Raw genomic sequence first — 17529 nt, 5'->3', positions numbered from 1 at the left:
CAGATGATTCAAGGGTTCTCAAAAGAAGAAGGGTAATTCATACAGGGAACTTCTACTTGGCTTAAAAACACATTCAGATGGCAATGTAGATGTGTGGCTGTTATATTTTGTATATCTTAAAATAAAATAAAAACTTAAGAACTAGCAACAAGTGTTCTAGAAATGACCTAGTTTTCAAAATGATATTTAACTGCATCCAAAATTACAGCCTATTCCCTAAATAGTGCACTACTTTTGACCAGGGCCCAATGCATTTTTATATGGAATAGGGTGACATTTAAGACAACCAACCAACCATTCAGTCATTCCCTGATAACTTATGAAACCCTCTCCCTCAAAATACCTGCCCTGCGATAGCATTTACAAAATCAAAACAAACTAAAAGACGCTGTCAAAATGTAGTTACCAAACATGTATTCAAATGAATTAACCGACAAAGCACAGAAGTTCAGTGGTTGCCATAGTTTCTCTCTTTTGAGTTATACCACATTCCACCTGCTGTTCATAAAAGGCTTCACTTAAAAAGGGCAACAATATAAAGGTACATCTCAAAAGGTACCCTATTGCAATACTTTTGACCAGAGCCCTATGGGACCTGGTTAAAAGTAGTGCACTATATAGGGAATAGGGTGCCTTTGGCGACACACAGCACACTATAGCCTATAGCTCGCTTGGCATGGCCAAGACTTTGTACAACACTATAAAGGGCCATAGACGTTCTCTCAAGGGGGCAACCATTCATCCCAACAAAATAAAAAAGGCATAACTCCAAATCAAACTGTACACATTAAATGACAATCTGAGAAATGTAAATAACACATGGAATATTTTCGCTCTCTGAAGATAAATCTGTGTATATTCTACATTTCTACCTGTACCTTTAAAAAAAAATAATAATAATAATAATTTCACTCTGCTGAATGAGCCCCAGGTGTATATAGTTTTCAGAGAATAGGCTACCCCTTGGTGCCCTCTCACACCACCGAAACTAGTAGAGAGTTCTGCTCAACCCTTTGTTTTGTCATTATTGGATAGGTCCGAAACGGTGCCCTGGTTATTCCCTGTATAGCGCACTACTTTTGACCAGAGTCTACAGGGTTTCGGTAAAAACTTCAGCCTATGGGGCTCTGGTCAAAAGTAGTTCACTATACAGGGTGTCATTTTGGACAGAGCCATAGTTTTTGTTGAAGCTAGTCCGAGGAGGGTGAAGGTTGATCGGGTAGCATCGGCTGCTCCCCCTGGGTATAGTGGTGATGCCTCTCTACTCAATCAGCTTCTTTGCCTTGAAGAAGCGTCGCAGGTAGAAGACCTGCCAGGTGGCCAGGCCAATCAGACAGCACATAGAGAAGATGCTGAAGTACAGGACGCGTGTGTTGGTGGACTCTGGAAGACAGAGAACAGAGTTAGAAATATAGAAATATAGATGATAATGAGTAATGTCATGTAAAAAATGTGTTGACGATGAGCTAAGACTGTACATCAGAATGATCACATGTATAACTTGAAATTCTGCATAAAACATGTATTGATGGTCAAGGGAAGATTTCTCAAATGGACGGACTGAGTTCACACAATCACACAACACAGGTCCATGTCAGACTAGTAAATGGAAGTACTACCATCAGTACTGTGCTCTTCTTACCGTTGGTATCTCTCATCTCCTCCTCCCTCCTCTTCATGTAGGCAAAGTCATTAACGATGGACTCTGATAGGTCCTCCAGTCGCCTTAGCTCCACCTCCAGGGGCTTCAGCTTCTCCACTTTGGCGATCTGAGTGGACGAGAGAACCGCCAATCAAAAAAACAATTCAACGCCACAATTCATCCCTTACTGGTAGGTGTTTATTGGATTGGATTTAGGATCTCAACTTGTTCCGTTGGATAGTGCAGCAGGAAAGGGATGAACATTTATAAATAAGGAAATTCTAGATGAAGTTTGTCCAGTAGATGTCACTGTCGAGCTGCGCTGTAGCAGTGCCAGTTTTCCCAGTAGTTCAACAGGAACACAGTGCAATCGGTCTGGTATGCAGAACGCTTTAGCCCTCCTCTCTCTCTAGTTTTACAGAATTTCTCTTCCCACAAGCTACAAGCTAAAACATATAAACTCAGCCAAAAAAAATAAAAAAAAAACATCGTCTCACTGTCAACTGTGTTTATTTTCAGCAAACTTAACATGTGTAAATATTTGTATGAACATAAGATTCAACAACTGAGACATGTACTGAACAAGTTCCACAGACATGTGACTAACAGAAATGGAATAATGTGTCCCTGAACAAAAGGGGGGGGGGGGGGCAAAAGTAACAGTCAGTATCTGGTGTGGCCACCAGCTGCATTAAGTACTGCAGTGCATCTCCTCCTCATGGACTGCACCAGATTTGCCAGTTCTTGCTGTGAGATGTTAACCCATTCTTCCACCAAGGCACCTGCAAATTCCTGGAGGGAATGGCCCTAGCCCTCACCCTCCGATCCAACCGGTCCCAGACGTGTTCAATGGGATTGAGATCCGGGCTCTTCGCTGGCCATGGCAGAACACTGACATTTCTGTCTTGCAGGAAATCGCGCACAGAACGAGCAGTATGGCTGGTGGCATTATCATGCTGGAGGGTCATGTCAGGATGAGCCTGCAGGAAGGGTACCACATGAGGGAGGAGGATGTCTTCCCTGTAACTCACAGCGTTGAGAATGCCTGCAATAACAACAAGCTCAGTCCGATGATGCTGTGAAACACCGCCCCAGACCATGACGGACCCTCCACCTCCAAATCGATCTCGCTCCAGAGTACAGGCCTCGGTGTAACGCTCCTTCCTTCGACGATAAACGCGAAAACCGACCATCACCCCTGGTGAGACAAAACCGCGACTCGTCAGTGAAGAGCACTTTTTGCCAGTCCTGTCTGGTCCAGCAACGTTGGGTTTGTGCCCATAGGCGACGTTGTTGCCAGTGATGTCTGGTGAGGACCTGCCTTACAACAGGCCTACAAGCCCTCAGTCCAGCCTCTCTCAGCCTTTTGCGGACAGTCTGAGCACTGATGGAGGGATTGTGCGTTCCTGGTGTAACTTGGGCACTTGTTGTTGCCATCCTGTACCTGTCCCGCAGGTGTACCGATCCTGTGCAGGTGTTGTTACACGTGGTCTGCCACTGCGAGGACGATCAGCTGTCCGTCCTGTCTCCCTGTAGTGCTGTCTTAGGCGTCTCACAGTACAGACATTGCAACTTATTGCCCTGGCCACATCTGCAGTCCTAATGCCTCCTTGCAGCATGCCTAAGGCACGTTCACACAGATGAGCAGGGACCCTGGGTATCTTTCTGTTGGTATTTTTCCAGAGTCAGTAGAAAGGCCTCTTTAGTGTCCTAAGTTTTTATAACTGTGACCTTAATTGCCTACCGTCTGTAAGCTACTAGTGTCTTAACGATCATTCCACAGGTGCATGTTCATTAATTGTTTATGGTTCATTGAACAAGCATGGGAAACAGTGTTTAAACCCTTTACAATTAAGATCTGTGAAGTTATTTGGATTGTAACGAATTATCTTTGAAAGACAGGGTCCTGAAAAAGGGGCGTTTCTTTTTTTGCTGAGATTATAAAGAAATTGGATCAGGACAATATTGAAAAAAAAATAATCTGTATTTTGGCTAGGGCAATTTCAAATATATACATACACACACGAATGGAGGATGTCAGAAAAACTGGAAAATCACAATTCTCAACCAATTAAATAACTTTGTAACGATGCCGTATTCCATTGGAAATGATGTACTTTTGGTTTACCAAAACGCAATGACGTTGTCGGGCTGGTCGAGGCGTAAGAAAAAAAAAAAAAAAGAGAACAAGTGACATCAAGCTGACCAGACAGACCAGGTGACCAGACGGACCAGACAGACGTCAAAGTAGCAGGACATTGCGTTGGTTACAGACAAGACAGGGATTCTAGCCAACTTGCACTTCCTGGTTTCCTTGCCAACTAGACTCTACTCTAACACCACACGTTGACGTAGCTAAGTACGCATGTACTGTACAGTATTCACCCACATAGGCATGCCCACATTAACACAGACACCAGTAGCTGGTCCTCCAACCCACGCATGAGCTTCGGGCTCAATCAGTATGTGTGGGGTGTGGGTAGAGTGGATTATCAATTCACAATACAAGTCAGCAGAACAGTGTGTGCAGTGTTTACTCTAGTGCCTTCAGAAAGTATTCACACCCCTTTACTTGTTCCACATTTTGTTGTGTTATAGCCTGAATTTAAAATGAATTGTGTCACTGGCCTACACACCATACCCATTAATGTCAAAGTATAATGTTTTTTATTTTATCAAACACAGATCCAACCACAAAAGACCAGAGAGGTTTTTCAATGCCTCGCAAAGAAGGGCACCTATTGGTAGATGGGTAAAAAGAAAGCATAGATTGAATATCCCTTTGAGCATGGTGAAGTTATTAATTACACTTTGGATGGTGTATCAATAAACCCAGTCACTACAAAGATACAGGCGTCCTTCCTAACTCAGTTGCCGGAGAGGAAGGAAACCGCTCAGGCATTTCACCATGAGGTCAATGGTGACTTTAAAACAGTTACAGAGTTTAACCTGTTATGGCTAGGGGGCAGTATTTTTACGGCCGGATAAAAAAACGTACCCAATTTAATCTGATTATTACTCCTGCCCAGAAACTAGAATATGCATATAATTATTCGCTTTGGATAGAAAACACTCCAAAGTTTCTAAAACTGTTTGATTGGTGTCTGTGAGTATAACAGAACTCATTTGGCAGGCCAAAACCTGAGAAGATTCTGTACAGGAAGTACCCTGTCTGACCATTTTTTGGCCTTCTTGATTATCTCTATCCAATACAGGGGATCTCTGCTGTTACGTGACACTTCCTACGGCTCCCATGGGCTCTCAGAAGGCGGCAAAAAGCTGAATGATATCGAGGCAGCCCCTGGCTGAAAAACATTAGCGCGTTTGGATAGTGGCCAGTCACAGTACTATGAGACTCAGGCTCGTGCACGAGAGGATCCCATGCTTTTATTTTCTCTCTCTTTTGTACGTAAACACGCTTTCCCGGTCGGAATATTATCGCTTTTTTACGAGAAAAATGACATAAAAATTTATTTTAAACAGCGGTTGACATGCTTCGAAGTACGGTAATGGAATATTTAGAATTTTTTGTCACGAAATGCGTCGTGCGCATGACCCTTATTTACACTTCGGATAGTGTCTTGAACGCACGAACAAAACGCCGCTATTTGGATATAACTATGGATTATTTTGAACCAAACCAACATTTGTTATTGAAGTAGCAGTCCTGGGAGTGCATTCTGATGAAGAACACCAAAGGTAATCAAACTTTTCTAATAGTAAATCGGAGTTTGGTCAGGGCTAAACTTGGTGGGTGTCTAAATAGCTAGCCGTGATGGCCGGGCTATCTACTCAGAATATTGCAAAATGTGCTTTCACCGAAAAGCTATTTTAAAATCGGACACCTCGATTGCACAAAGGAGTTCTGTATCTATAATTCTTAAAATAATTGTTATGTTTTTTGTGAACGTTTATCATGAGTAATTTAGTAAATTCACCGGAGGTTTGCAGGGGGTATGCTAGTTCTGAACGTCACATGCTAATGTAAAAAGCTGGTTTTTGATATAAATATGAACTTCATTGAACAAAACATGCATGTATTGTATAACATAATGTCCTAGGCGTGTCATCTGATGAAGATCAAAGGTTAGTGCTGCATTTAGCTGTGGTTTTGTTTTTTGTGACATTATATGCTAGCTTGAAAAATGGGTGTCTGATTATTTCTGGCTGGGTACTCTGCTGACATAATCTAATGTTTTGCTTTCGCTGTAAAGCCTTTTTGAAATCAGACAGTGTGGTTAGATAAAGGAGTCTTGTCTTTAAAATGCTGTAAAATAGTCATATGTTTGAAAAATTGAAGTTTTTGTATTTTTGAGGAATTTGTAATTCGCGCCACACCTATCATTGGATATTGGAGCAGGTGTTCCGCTAGCGTAACGTCTAGATGTAAGAGGTTAATCACTGTGATAGGAGAAAACTGAGGATGGATCAACAACATTGTAGTTACTCCACAATACTAACCTAAAATGGCAGAGTGAGAAGAAGGAAGCCTGTACAGAATACAAATATTCCAAAACATGCAATAAGGCACTAAAATAATACTGCAAAAAAATGTGGCAAAGAAATTACCTTTATGACTTAAATACAAAGTGTTATGTTTGGGGCAAATCCATATTTTCAAACATGGTGGTGGCTGCATCATTTCATGGGTATGCTTGTCATCGTTAAGGACTAGGGAGTTTTTTTGTTTTTTTTAAAGGAACGGAATAGAGCTAAGCACAGGAAATATCCTAGAGGAAAACTTGCTTCAGTCTGCTTTCCACCAGACACTGGGAGATGAATTCACCTTTCAGCAGGACAATGAACTAAAACACAAAGCCAAATCTACACTGGAGTGGCTAACCAAGAAGACAATGAATATTCCCGAGTGGCCGACAGGGAATCAAATTGTCTTTTTTTGGTCCACCAGCCACTGTGAGAAGTAGATTTTTAAAAAAAAATTTTAAATCTACCAGCCACTGATTCTTTTTACCAGCCAAAATATTTTTGGCCCACTAAAATTACACCAACAAAACACACAAAAACAGATGAACATGCTTTGTAATGTTTCTAAAAACAATAAATGTATTACTAGTAAGAAGTAATGTGGTATATTGTTTAATTTCATCTTTTGTGACCTGGGTCTTTTAACCCCCCCAAAATGTTCACCTGCCCCTTTAAGGTTACGGTGGTAATGTGACTCCAGTCATGTTTGTACCTGTGAGATAGAGTCTGACTAGTAGAAACGCCGTCTTCTCTTCTCTAGCAGTTGAAACTCAAATGTAGAAAAACAACCTAGCGTGTGAACAAAATAATGTAAATTGCCAAGAAACAAGGACAAAGTCTCACTTTCGTTTCAAGTAAATTAAAGCTATTTTTATGCCTGTGCGCAGCGCTTCTAAAAATCAATCTTTCACTCAGCTCTTCAGGTGTGCACAGCCCCCAGCCAGGCAGTGTTGCAGCACGAGGTGGAATAGGCTATATAGGATTCCTAGTTCTTTGACTTTGGGCGATTGACATACCAGCTGTGAAACAAAACAGCGGAAATACATTGAAAACAGCTACCGCAGCATTTATGTTACTATAAATTTGATCTTGCAACACTATTTATTTATTTTTATTCACAAATGCGAGTGAAATGATCGCACAGTAGAGCCCTGACTTCCCACCAACATGGCTGGTGAAACAGACATCTTACCCGCCAAAATCTACCCACATTTGGCAGATGTTCATTTTAAGCACTGGTGGCCGAGTTACAGTTTTGACTTAAATCTACTTGGAAAATCTACAGCAAGACTTGAAACTGGCTGTCTAGCAATGATCAACAACCAACTTGACAGAGTTGGAATAATTTTTAATAAAAATGTGCAAATATTGTACAATCCAGGTGTGCAAAGCTCTTAGATAAGTACCCAGAAAGAGACTCACAGCTGTAATCGCTACCAAAAGGTGATTCTAACATGTATTGACTCAGGGGTGTGAATACTTATTTCTGTATGTACATTTTTAATACATTTTCCACCCCCCCCCCCCCCAAAACATTTTTTGTTGTTGTTGTCATTATGGGGTATTGTGTGTAGATGGATGAGAATTTTTTTATTTAATACATTTTGAATTCCGACTAACAACAAAATGTGGAATAAGTCAATAGGTTTGATTACTTTCTGAGGGGCCAACACACCATGTTCTAATACTAGCCCAGTGACACGATCATCATAACAATCAGCCCCATGCCATTACATTTGTTTTTCTGTTTCATTTTTTAGATTGTCTAGTTTTTATTTTGGTGGTTGTTAGTTCTCAAAGAAGATGATCTTATAAATATATTGTATATCTGCATTAACGTTTTGTGACTTTATATCCGTTAACTTTACATTAGCTAGGTTTACATCCAAATGACGACAGATTTCACGTAAATATTCAAAAAAATCTACATTAAAAACAATGAGCATTTTTTCCAACCATGTTTCCATTAAACTGACTTTTTTGCAGATGAAAAGCTGTGCGTGATGACGTAGTGCACATAAAAATAACTTAGTGATTCAATTATTTTTTTATTTAAAAAACAAGTTAAATGGGTTTCTATCTAATTTAACTCTACTGCGTTATATAGCGAATGTGCCCACTCTGGTCTTGGCATGTGCGCTCTAGCCAACAGCTTCACTGATACAGTGCGGATAAACTACCTACAATACATGAGATTATTATTATGGACAAAAGAGCCATATCATTTTTATTTGTCAAAATGGCAGCCAGCCATCGATTATCACCAGAAAAAGACCCTCGATCATCTCACCGTGCACTTTCACCATCTTGTGAAATTCATCATCATTTATTTAATCCGTAGTCTAATAAACTGCATGCCTTTCCCCCGAGTCGTAGTGGGAGGACCACACACCATGTCATCCGCATGACTCCAAATTTACTTCAATATTTCGTTATTATATCAATATTTGCGCATAGAGACGTTTCCGCCGCCATTTCACTCAGAATTAATTTTACAGACACACAAGAACAAAAAATCCAACCTTGTCTAGCATATATATATACACCGCTATATAATATATATATATTGTTTTGTCGACATTTGGAATGTTTACAGTGAAATTTGCTGTTTCCATCAGGCCCGTCGTGACATTTTTATCCGACGTACTTAACTCGCATAAACCTTTTTGAAAGGAAACGTTCTGCCATCCCCAAAATTATTTCTACTTTTTTTTTTGTGGCGGCACCTTACATTAAACATTTTGTCCCTCAAAATGTCATGAAATGCTTCTTAAATCCATACCAAAATGTTGGCACCAAATTAACAAGTCATACTATTCCAGACCAATGTGCAGAGGGGCTTCTTTAAACAATTTCAACTATCATTTAACATTTCCTAGACACTGGGCCTGCAAAGCAAAGAAGCAATCCCTTAATGGTGCAAAAGTGTACGTGCATTTCAGTTTCACTTTGCAGCAGTACCAGCAGCAGTACCAGCAGCAGTACCAGCAGCAGTACCAGCAGCAGTACCAGCAGCAGTACCAGCGACTCACCTCTTCATAGTTCTTGGCCTCCACGCCGTGCTTCATGTCCAGATTAAGGAGCTGGTCGGGGATCCTCCCAGTTCCTGGGTGACAGAACAAACATTATTTACAAGGCATGGATGGCTTTACTCAGCTCATTCAATAACAGCAAGCAATAATACATGTTGGAAGGACTCCTTCCAGTCACATGGACCGCGTTCGGCAGGACACAATGTTTTGTTTCATTCAGATAGAAATATGCTACGTAGAACAAACAATGTTCACATTTCTATCTGATACATTTAACAGAGTTTGGGTACTGAATGTGACCCAGCTATAAACCTATCCCGTCCTAACTTATCCCCTGCCTCTTCATTCACTTATTGGTTGCTGACTGACTGGCCTCCATTAACTGTTTAAACAGAGTAATGTTCTCAGAACCCTGACTCAAATGTTGCATGTGCTGGCCAGCTATAGCCTGAAATCCAGAACAGATGGGTACCCACTACTTGTGGTGTAATGCAGTTAGGCTATCAATTGCATTGAACAATGCCTGCTCCTTGCAAACATCTAGGTTAAGGATTACCATTACTTTAAGTACCACAAAATAAATACTATTCACTTTGACTTACCCATGGGCGATTTGCTCTCAAAGCACACTTCAAACATGTCATAATCCTCTGTCGTGAAGGCAAACTTCCCTTTCGTTGCACCTTCCTTTGAGTATAGGATGTGTCCCGACGAGTCTGTGATCTAACGTTAAAACACAGGTGATGGTACAACAACATAAAAAGGCAGAAAATACAACACGTGTATTGACAGCTGGTGCATGAGTGTTGCAACGGGCAACGTTTACCCAATGGAGTGTAATTATAAACTCTCTCACATAACATCAGCTAACTTTGTCCATGTAGTAAGGCAAAATTATAGACTTGTATGATTATAATTTGTATGAGTTGTCAAGTCTTATTTTAACTCTGCATCCACTTTATTGACATCCTCATGAGCAAGATTTTACAGCATGCTAACATCGCTAGCTAAGTAGCTAGCTACACGTATCACAGAGTGGATGGGGGGAGTTAAGACTGACGTGTAACATCCTGAACGTTCACCAACTCAACAGATACTAAACACTGAAATAAAATAGTTACGTTTAAATACCGTTACATGTAATATTATACACACTTCGTTTGATTAAAAAAAAAAGTACAATTCTGCTATTTCAATCAAAACCCATTTAAAAGAGAAAGAACCAGGAAGGACCTGTCACAGGCCCAACCAGGCTACCGTTAGCTACCAGGCTAACGTTAGCTATCAGGCTAACGTTAGCTATCAGGCTAACGTTAGCTAACAAGATAACAGCAGCTGTCAACAAGACATTTAGCTAGCCAGCTGTTATGGATAGCAATTTATATAAATACGGTTGCATTTCCACGTATTGTTTTAAGTCACTTCTCGTCAGAAAATGATATGACCAAACTGCGTTTGGGCCTTCACTTTTAACAGTTAGTAGCTAGTTAGTTTAGCTTAGCTTAGCTTAGTAGTCAGCATCAAACTCACCTTCAGGTTGGTTTTTGTGTTAGACTGGTCGCTGACTTCATACTCCCCCGTGACGAGCACGTCTTTGTGAATCTCTTCCCGTAAACATTTCCTTGAATTTACCGGTAAAAAGAAAGAAATTGATAATACCGATTCAATGAGAACCGGTAAAAGCAACAGGGTAGCGAACCGAGCCATGGCTACTAGCCGAAACAAACATGCGCAACCGCTAGTAATACTACTGCAGTTTGGGCTAAATAGCGCCGCAACCGTAAAGGAGGTCAACGAAAGACCAAACGGATGGATGTTTCCACTAGTTACCACAGCCACAAAGTCAAAATTGGTTACATGTATTCAAGGATGGAGTTAGGCATGAGGTTATACATGTGGTTAAGGGTAGGGTTCATGTCAGGGTTAAGTTTAAATCATATTTTAAAAAGATAACTTGTAGAAATTGGGTTTTGTGACTTTGTGGCTGTGATAACTAGTGACGACCGTGGCTGGACGGATGGATGGATGGATCTATAGACAGATAGATTACACAATGATCTAACCAGACAGTACAGTAAGTGTTTAATCCCCAACAGCATTATATAACAGGCCATATCACATTCACAGTTACTGGGGTATTCTGAAGATCCCCAAAAACTATTATTTTCTCGTCAGCAGCAGCTCAGGGATTAACCAATTAGGTTTGATGGGAGTTTATTCGGTCCCTCGAGAGAACGCATCACTCCACTCAGGCATATCCTCAAATGGCACCTTATGCTCTATTCAGTGCACTACTCCCGTTTAGTAAGTCAAACAACCCCTCTGAATGTCAGTCTCCCTGACAGTTTTCTGAAGTGCCATTAACCGCATGTTTGATGTTATTTAACCACTATTTATCTAGGTTAGTCTCACTGACTGGGATCCAATCTATTACCACAATAGATCTGGATTGGGGCCAATTCCATTTCAATTCCAGACAATTCGGAAAAAGAAAACCAAATTACAAATTCCCAACATTTCCTAATTGAAAATCATTGAAGAAAATTGGAATTTCAGTGTACTTCCTGAATTGACTGAAATTGAAATGGAATTGAGCCCGACCCTTCAAAAAATGGCTCACGAACAGCTTCTAAGACTGCTAAACAAGGCTGCTAAATAGTTAACCAGATTGCTACCCCGGCTACCTGCATTGACTCTTTTTTGACTATACACACACACTGGACTACACACACACTCACACATACTTACACTGACACTCCAACACACACACACACACACACACACACACACACACACACACACACACACACACCACACACACACACACACACACACACACACACACACACACACACACACACACACACACACACACACACACACACACACACACACACACATACTTACACTGACACTCCAACACATACACACACACACTCATTGTTGGCACACCGTCACCACACACACACTTCCACATTCATCACATACGCTGCTTCTACTGTCTATTATCTATCCTGTTGCCTAGTCACTTTACCCCCTACCTATATGTACATATCTACCTCAATAACCTCGTACCCCTGCACATCGGCTCAGTACTGGTAACCCATGTATATAGCCAAGTTATCATCGGTTCAGTACTGGTACTACGTGTACGGTGTATATAGCCAAGCTATCATTGCTCATTGTGTATTTATTCCTCGTGTAACAATTTTTTTTCCTATTATTATTATTTCAATTGTTTTATTGTATTCTGCATTGTTGGGAAGGGCCTGTAAATAAGCATTTCACTGTTAGTCTACGCCTGTTGTTTACTAAGCATGTGACAATAAACATTTTATTTTATTTTATTTTATTCTGCTGGCAAAATGCTCTGTACAGGAAACTGATCTGCCATTTCTACCTGAGTCATAGATCAAGCTACTGACCTGCCTCTATAGAGCCATAGATAAAGCTACTGACCTGCCTCTATAGAGCCATAGATAAAGCTACTGACCTGCCTCTATAGAGCCATAGATAAAGCTACTGACCTGCCTCTATAGAGCCATAGATAAACCTACTGACCTGCCTCTATAGAGCCATAGATAAACCTACTGACCTGCCTCTATAGAGCCATAGATAAACCTACTGACCTGCCTCTATAGAGCCATAGATAAAGCTATAGACCTTCCTTTATAGAGCCATAGATAAAGCTACTGACCTGCCTCTATAGAGCCATAGATAAAGCTACTGACCTGCCTCTATAGAGCCATAGATAAACCTACTGACCTGCCTCTATAGAGCCATAGATAAAGCTACTGACCTGTCTCTATAGAGCCATAGATCAAGCTACTGACCTGCCTCTATAGAGCCATAGATAAATCTATAGAAATAGTATATGGACCTGGTCTTCATCTGGGAGTGATGATAAGGGTAATAGACCTGTTATGACCTGTTACGACCTGTTATGATCTGTTATGACCTGTTACAACCTGTTACGACATGTTATGACCTTTTATGACCTGTTACAACTTGTTACGACCTGTTATGACCGGTTACGACCTGTTTTGACATGGTATGACCTTTTACGACCTGTTATAACCTGTAACAACCTGTTATGACATGCTACGACCTGTTACGACCTGTTATGACCTGTTAGGATCTGGTATTACCTGTTATGACCTGTTATGACATGTTATGACAACTCTAATTACTGGTTCCATGGCCAATGTCATAATCCAAGCCAGATGTTGAGGATTATGACATCTGTCACAAGTTTCAAGTGTTATTAGTCGTATGTACGGGATACGGATGGTATACATCGTCCAACTAAATGCTTACTTGCAGGTTCTTTCTCGACAATGCAACAACAATAAGAAATAATAAAGATAAGAATAGGAACAAAAAGTAAATGACTCAGTAAAATAGAATAAACATTTTAGCAATCAGTATAATACAGGAAGGGCACAATTTATAGTCCAATATTTACACATGTATGATGAAGGGGTAAGAATCCTTGGTAGTAGAATCCTTGGTAGTAAGAATCCTTGGTAGTAAGAATCATTGGCAGTAAGAATCCATGGTAGTAAGAATCCTTGGTAGTAAGAATCCTTGGTAGTAGAGTCCTTGGTAGTAGAATCCTTGGTAGTAGAATCCTTGGTAGTAGAATCCTTGGCAGTAAGAATCCTTGGTAGTAGAGTCCTTGGTAGTAAGAATCCTTGGTAGTAGAGTCCTTGGTAGTAAGAATCCTTGGTAGTAAGAATCCTTGGTAGTAAGAATCCTTGGCAGTAAGAATCCTTGGTAGTAGAATTCTTGGTAGTAAGAATCCTTGGAAGTTAGAATCCTTGGCAGTAAGAATCCTTGGTAGTAAGAATCCTTGGTAGTTAGAATCCTTGGCAGTAAGAATCCTTGGTAGTAGAATCCTTGGTAGTAGAATCCTTGGTAGTAAGAATCCTTGGTAGTAAGAATCCTTGGCAGTAAGAATCCATGGTAGTAAGAATCCATGGTAGTAAGAATCCTTGGTAGTAAGAATCCATGGTAGTAAGAATCCTTGGTAGTAGAATCCTTGGTAGTAGAATCCTTGGTAGTAAGAATCCATGGCAGTAAGAATCCTTGGTAGTAGAATCCTTGGTAGTAGAATCCTTGGTAGTAAGAATCCTTGGTAGTAAGAATCCTTGGCAGTAAGAATCCATGGTAGTAAGAATCCATGGTAGTAAGAATCCTTGGTAGTAAGAATCCATGGTAGTAAGAATCCTTGGTAGTAGAATCCTTGGTAGTAGAATCCTTGGTAGTAAGAATCCATGGTAGTAAGAATCCTTGGTAGTAAGAATCCTTGGTAGTTAGAATCCTTGGCAGTAAGAATCCTTGGTAGTAGAATCCTTGGTAGTAAGAATCCTTGGCAGTAAGAATCCTTGGTAGTAGAATCCTTGGTAGTAAGAATCCTTGGTAGTAAGAATCCTTGGTAGTAAGAATCCTTGGCAGTAAGAATCCATGGTAGTAAGAATCCTTGGTAGTAAGAATCGTTGGCAGTAAGAATCCTTGGCAGTAAGAATCCTTGGCAGTAAGAATCCTTGGTAGTAGAATCCTTGGTAATAAGAATCATTGGTAGTAGAATCCTTGGTAGTAGAATCCTTGGTAGTAAGAATTCTTGGTAGTAGAATCCTTGGTAGTAGAATCCTTGGTAATAGAATCCTTGGTAGTAAAATCCTTTCACCTTTATTTAACAAGGTAGGCCAGTTGAGAACAAATTGTCATGAATAAATTGTTCAGTATAATAAGATTCTGGTAGCAGCAGTTGTGATGTGTGTGTCACACCCTGATCTGTTTCACCTGTCTTTGTGATTGTCTCCACCCCCCCTCCAGGTGTCGCCCATCTTCCCTATTATCTCCTGTGTATTTATACCTGTGTTCTCTGTTTGTCTGTTGCCAGTTCGTTTTTGTTTGTTAAAACCTACCAGTCTTTGTTTCCCTGCTCCTGCCTGTTTTCCTGCACCTGGTTTCCAGTCCTTCCCAGTTTTGACCATTCTTCCTGTCCTGACCCTGAGACTGCGTACCGTTCTGGACCCTTTACACACTACTCTGGATTATTGACCGCTGCCTGCCCTGACCTGTTGTTTGCCTGCCCCTGTTGTTGTAATAACCTCTTGTTACTTCTACACCGTCTGCATCTGGGTCTCATCGAAACATGATAGTTAGTGTGTGTAGCATGAATGAGTGATTGTGTGCTAAGGTGCAGAGAATCAGAGCAGGTGGTCAGTCCAGTTCAAGTGTTCAGCAGTCTGATGACTTGTAGATAGAAACTGTCTCTGAGCCTGTTGGTGTCAGACCTCATGCTCCGATACCATCTGACTGACAGTAAAGGAGTGAACAGCTGGAGGGTGTGGGGTCCTTGATGATGCTGTGTTCCTTCCTCAGGCACCGTTTCGAGTAGATGTTCTGGATGGTTGGGAACACGTTGCCAGTGGTGTACTGGGCCGTCTTCCCCACCCGCTGGAGGGTCACAGTCCCAGTGGTGTACTGGGCCGTCTTCACCACCCGCTGGAGGGCCACGGTCCCAGTGGTGTACTGGGCCGTCTTCCCCACCCTCTGGAGGGCCACGGTCCCAGTGATGTACTGGGCCGTCTTCCCCACCCTCTGGAGGGCCACGGTCCCAGTGGTGTACTGGGCCGTCTTCCCCACCCGCTGGAGGGCCACGGTCCCAGTGGTGTACTGGGCCGTCTTCACCACCCGCTGGAGGGCCACGGTCCCAGTGGTGTACTGGGCCGTCTTCACCACCCGCAGTTTGAGTGTGTCAAGAACTGCAATGTTGCAGTTTCACGCTCAACAGTTTTCCGTGTGTATGTAGAATGGTCCATCACCCAAAGGACATCCAGCCAATTGGACACTACTGTGGGAAGCATTGGAGTCAACATGGACCAGCATCCCTGTGGAATGCTTTTCGACACCTTGTAGAGTCCATGCCCCGACGAATTGAGACTGTTCTGAGGACAAAAGGGGGGCGGTGCAACTCCAATATTATAAAGGTGTTCCTAATGTTTTGGACACTCAGTGTATGTGTTCCTCTTCCACAAGGAATAGATGGCGGGATGACGCAATCATGTCTCCACGCCCTCCAGATATATTGCCCTCCCTTGTCTGAGTCAATGAGCTTTATTGCTGGAGCTCTTGTACAAACAACTATTATAGACTCCAGTCATTGATACTGTATATGTCACTCATGACGTCATCTCTCATTGACAGACTACGTAGCATAATTGGTATCGTGCATCTGATCAAATTAAAGCAAATATGTTAGTTAACTGAGATTACTCGAAGGTGCTGTGGATACTGTATTTACCTAGAATGTATTTCAACACCAAATATCAGACTGGTCATGCGTGGTCATTGCTTAGTGACAGCATGGAAAGTTTTATTTTGTATAGGCCTATATATAAATATCATCACAGGTATCAAATATGACGCAGACATCATCTCCCTTGACAGTGTGTATGAGAAATAGGTCATTCACATTTGTGTCATTATACATTTATATATGAGACATTACCAACTGTGGCCTGTAGAGATTTTTCTCAGTGTGTCTGTCTATTTGATATAATAAGCAAACAGTATCATTTTGTGATTGAGTCAGAAAATAAAGAGACAGAGGAGAGGTAAATAATTTTTTCTTGGATTTCTAAAGAATTCCATTTCCTGACTCCTGGGAGTTAAGAGGTGTCAAAGGATGAGGATGGGTCTACCAATAAAATGGAGATGGCAGGGAGACGAACTCAGCTCTCCCCCTCTCCATCATCACTGCACTCAGAATTACATCCAGCCGCTCATTCTCTCTCTCTCTCTCTCTCCCTCTCTATACTTCCGCTCTCTACCTCTCCATCCTTCTGCTCTCTCTCTACCTCTTCATCTCTCTCTCTCTCTCTCTCTCCCTCTCTATACTTGAGCTCTACCTCTCCATCCTTCTGCTCTCTCTCTACCTCTTCCTCTCTCTCTCTCCCTCTCTCTCTCTTTCTTTCCCTCTCTCTCTCTCTCTCTCTCTCTCTCTCTACCTCTTCCTCTCTCTCTCTCTACCTCTTCCTTTCTCTCTCTACCTCTCCCCCTCTACATATCTCTCTACATCTCTCTCTCTCTACATCCCTCTCTCTCCCTCTTTCCCTCTCTCTACATCTCTCTCTATCTCTCTACATCTCTCTCTCTCCCTCCTTCTTTTCCTTTGTTCCCTCCCTCCCTCTGTTCTTTATTCTCAGACATACACTGCTGCCTGCTTCCTCCCCTGGGTTGCAGCATCGACGCAGGTTGGCGTCACAGAGTTCTAATTTTACTGCCGTTGATGCTGATGTTAAAAGAAGCGACGAGCACCTGCTATTCCTGCCTCCGCTCCTTCTCCCTGGAGCTGGCAAG

At 41.7% G+C, this 17529-nt stretch overlaps 1 protein-coding gene across 1 annotated transcript; it reads right to left on the bottom strand.

Annotated features, from left to right (window-relative positions):
* Nucleotides 1–980: 980 nt before the first annotated feature.
* tmed10 (transmembrane p24 trafficking protein 10) lies at nucleotides 981–10969 on the bottom strand. Its single transcript, XM_014206155.3, has 5 exons — nucleotides 10690–10969; nucleotides 9762–9882; nucleotides 9160–9233; nucleotides 1643–1769; nucleotides 981–1383 (listed from the first exon to the last, which is right to left on the bottom strand). Exons 1-5 carry the CDS (start codon nucleotides 10864–10866, stop codon nucleotides 1262–1264), a joined length of 621 nt encoding a protein of 206 aa, XP_014061630.1. The 5' UTR covers nucleotides 10867–10969; the 3' UTR covers nucleotides 981–1261.
* Nucleotides 10970–17529: the final 6560 nt, after the last annotated feature.

The sequence above is a fragment of the Salmo salar genome, chromosome 06 (assembly GCF_965601325.2).
Source record: "Salmo salar chromosome 06, fSalSal1, whole genome shotgun sequence".
Lineage (NCBI taxonomy): Eukaryota > Metazoa > Chordata > Actinopteri > Salmoniformes > Salmonidae > Salmo > Salmo salar.
This window is presented reverse-complemented; position numbering and strand designations above follow the sequence as displayed.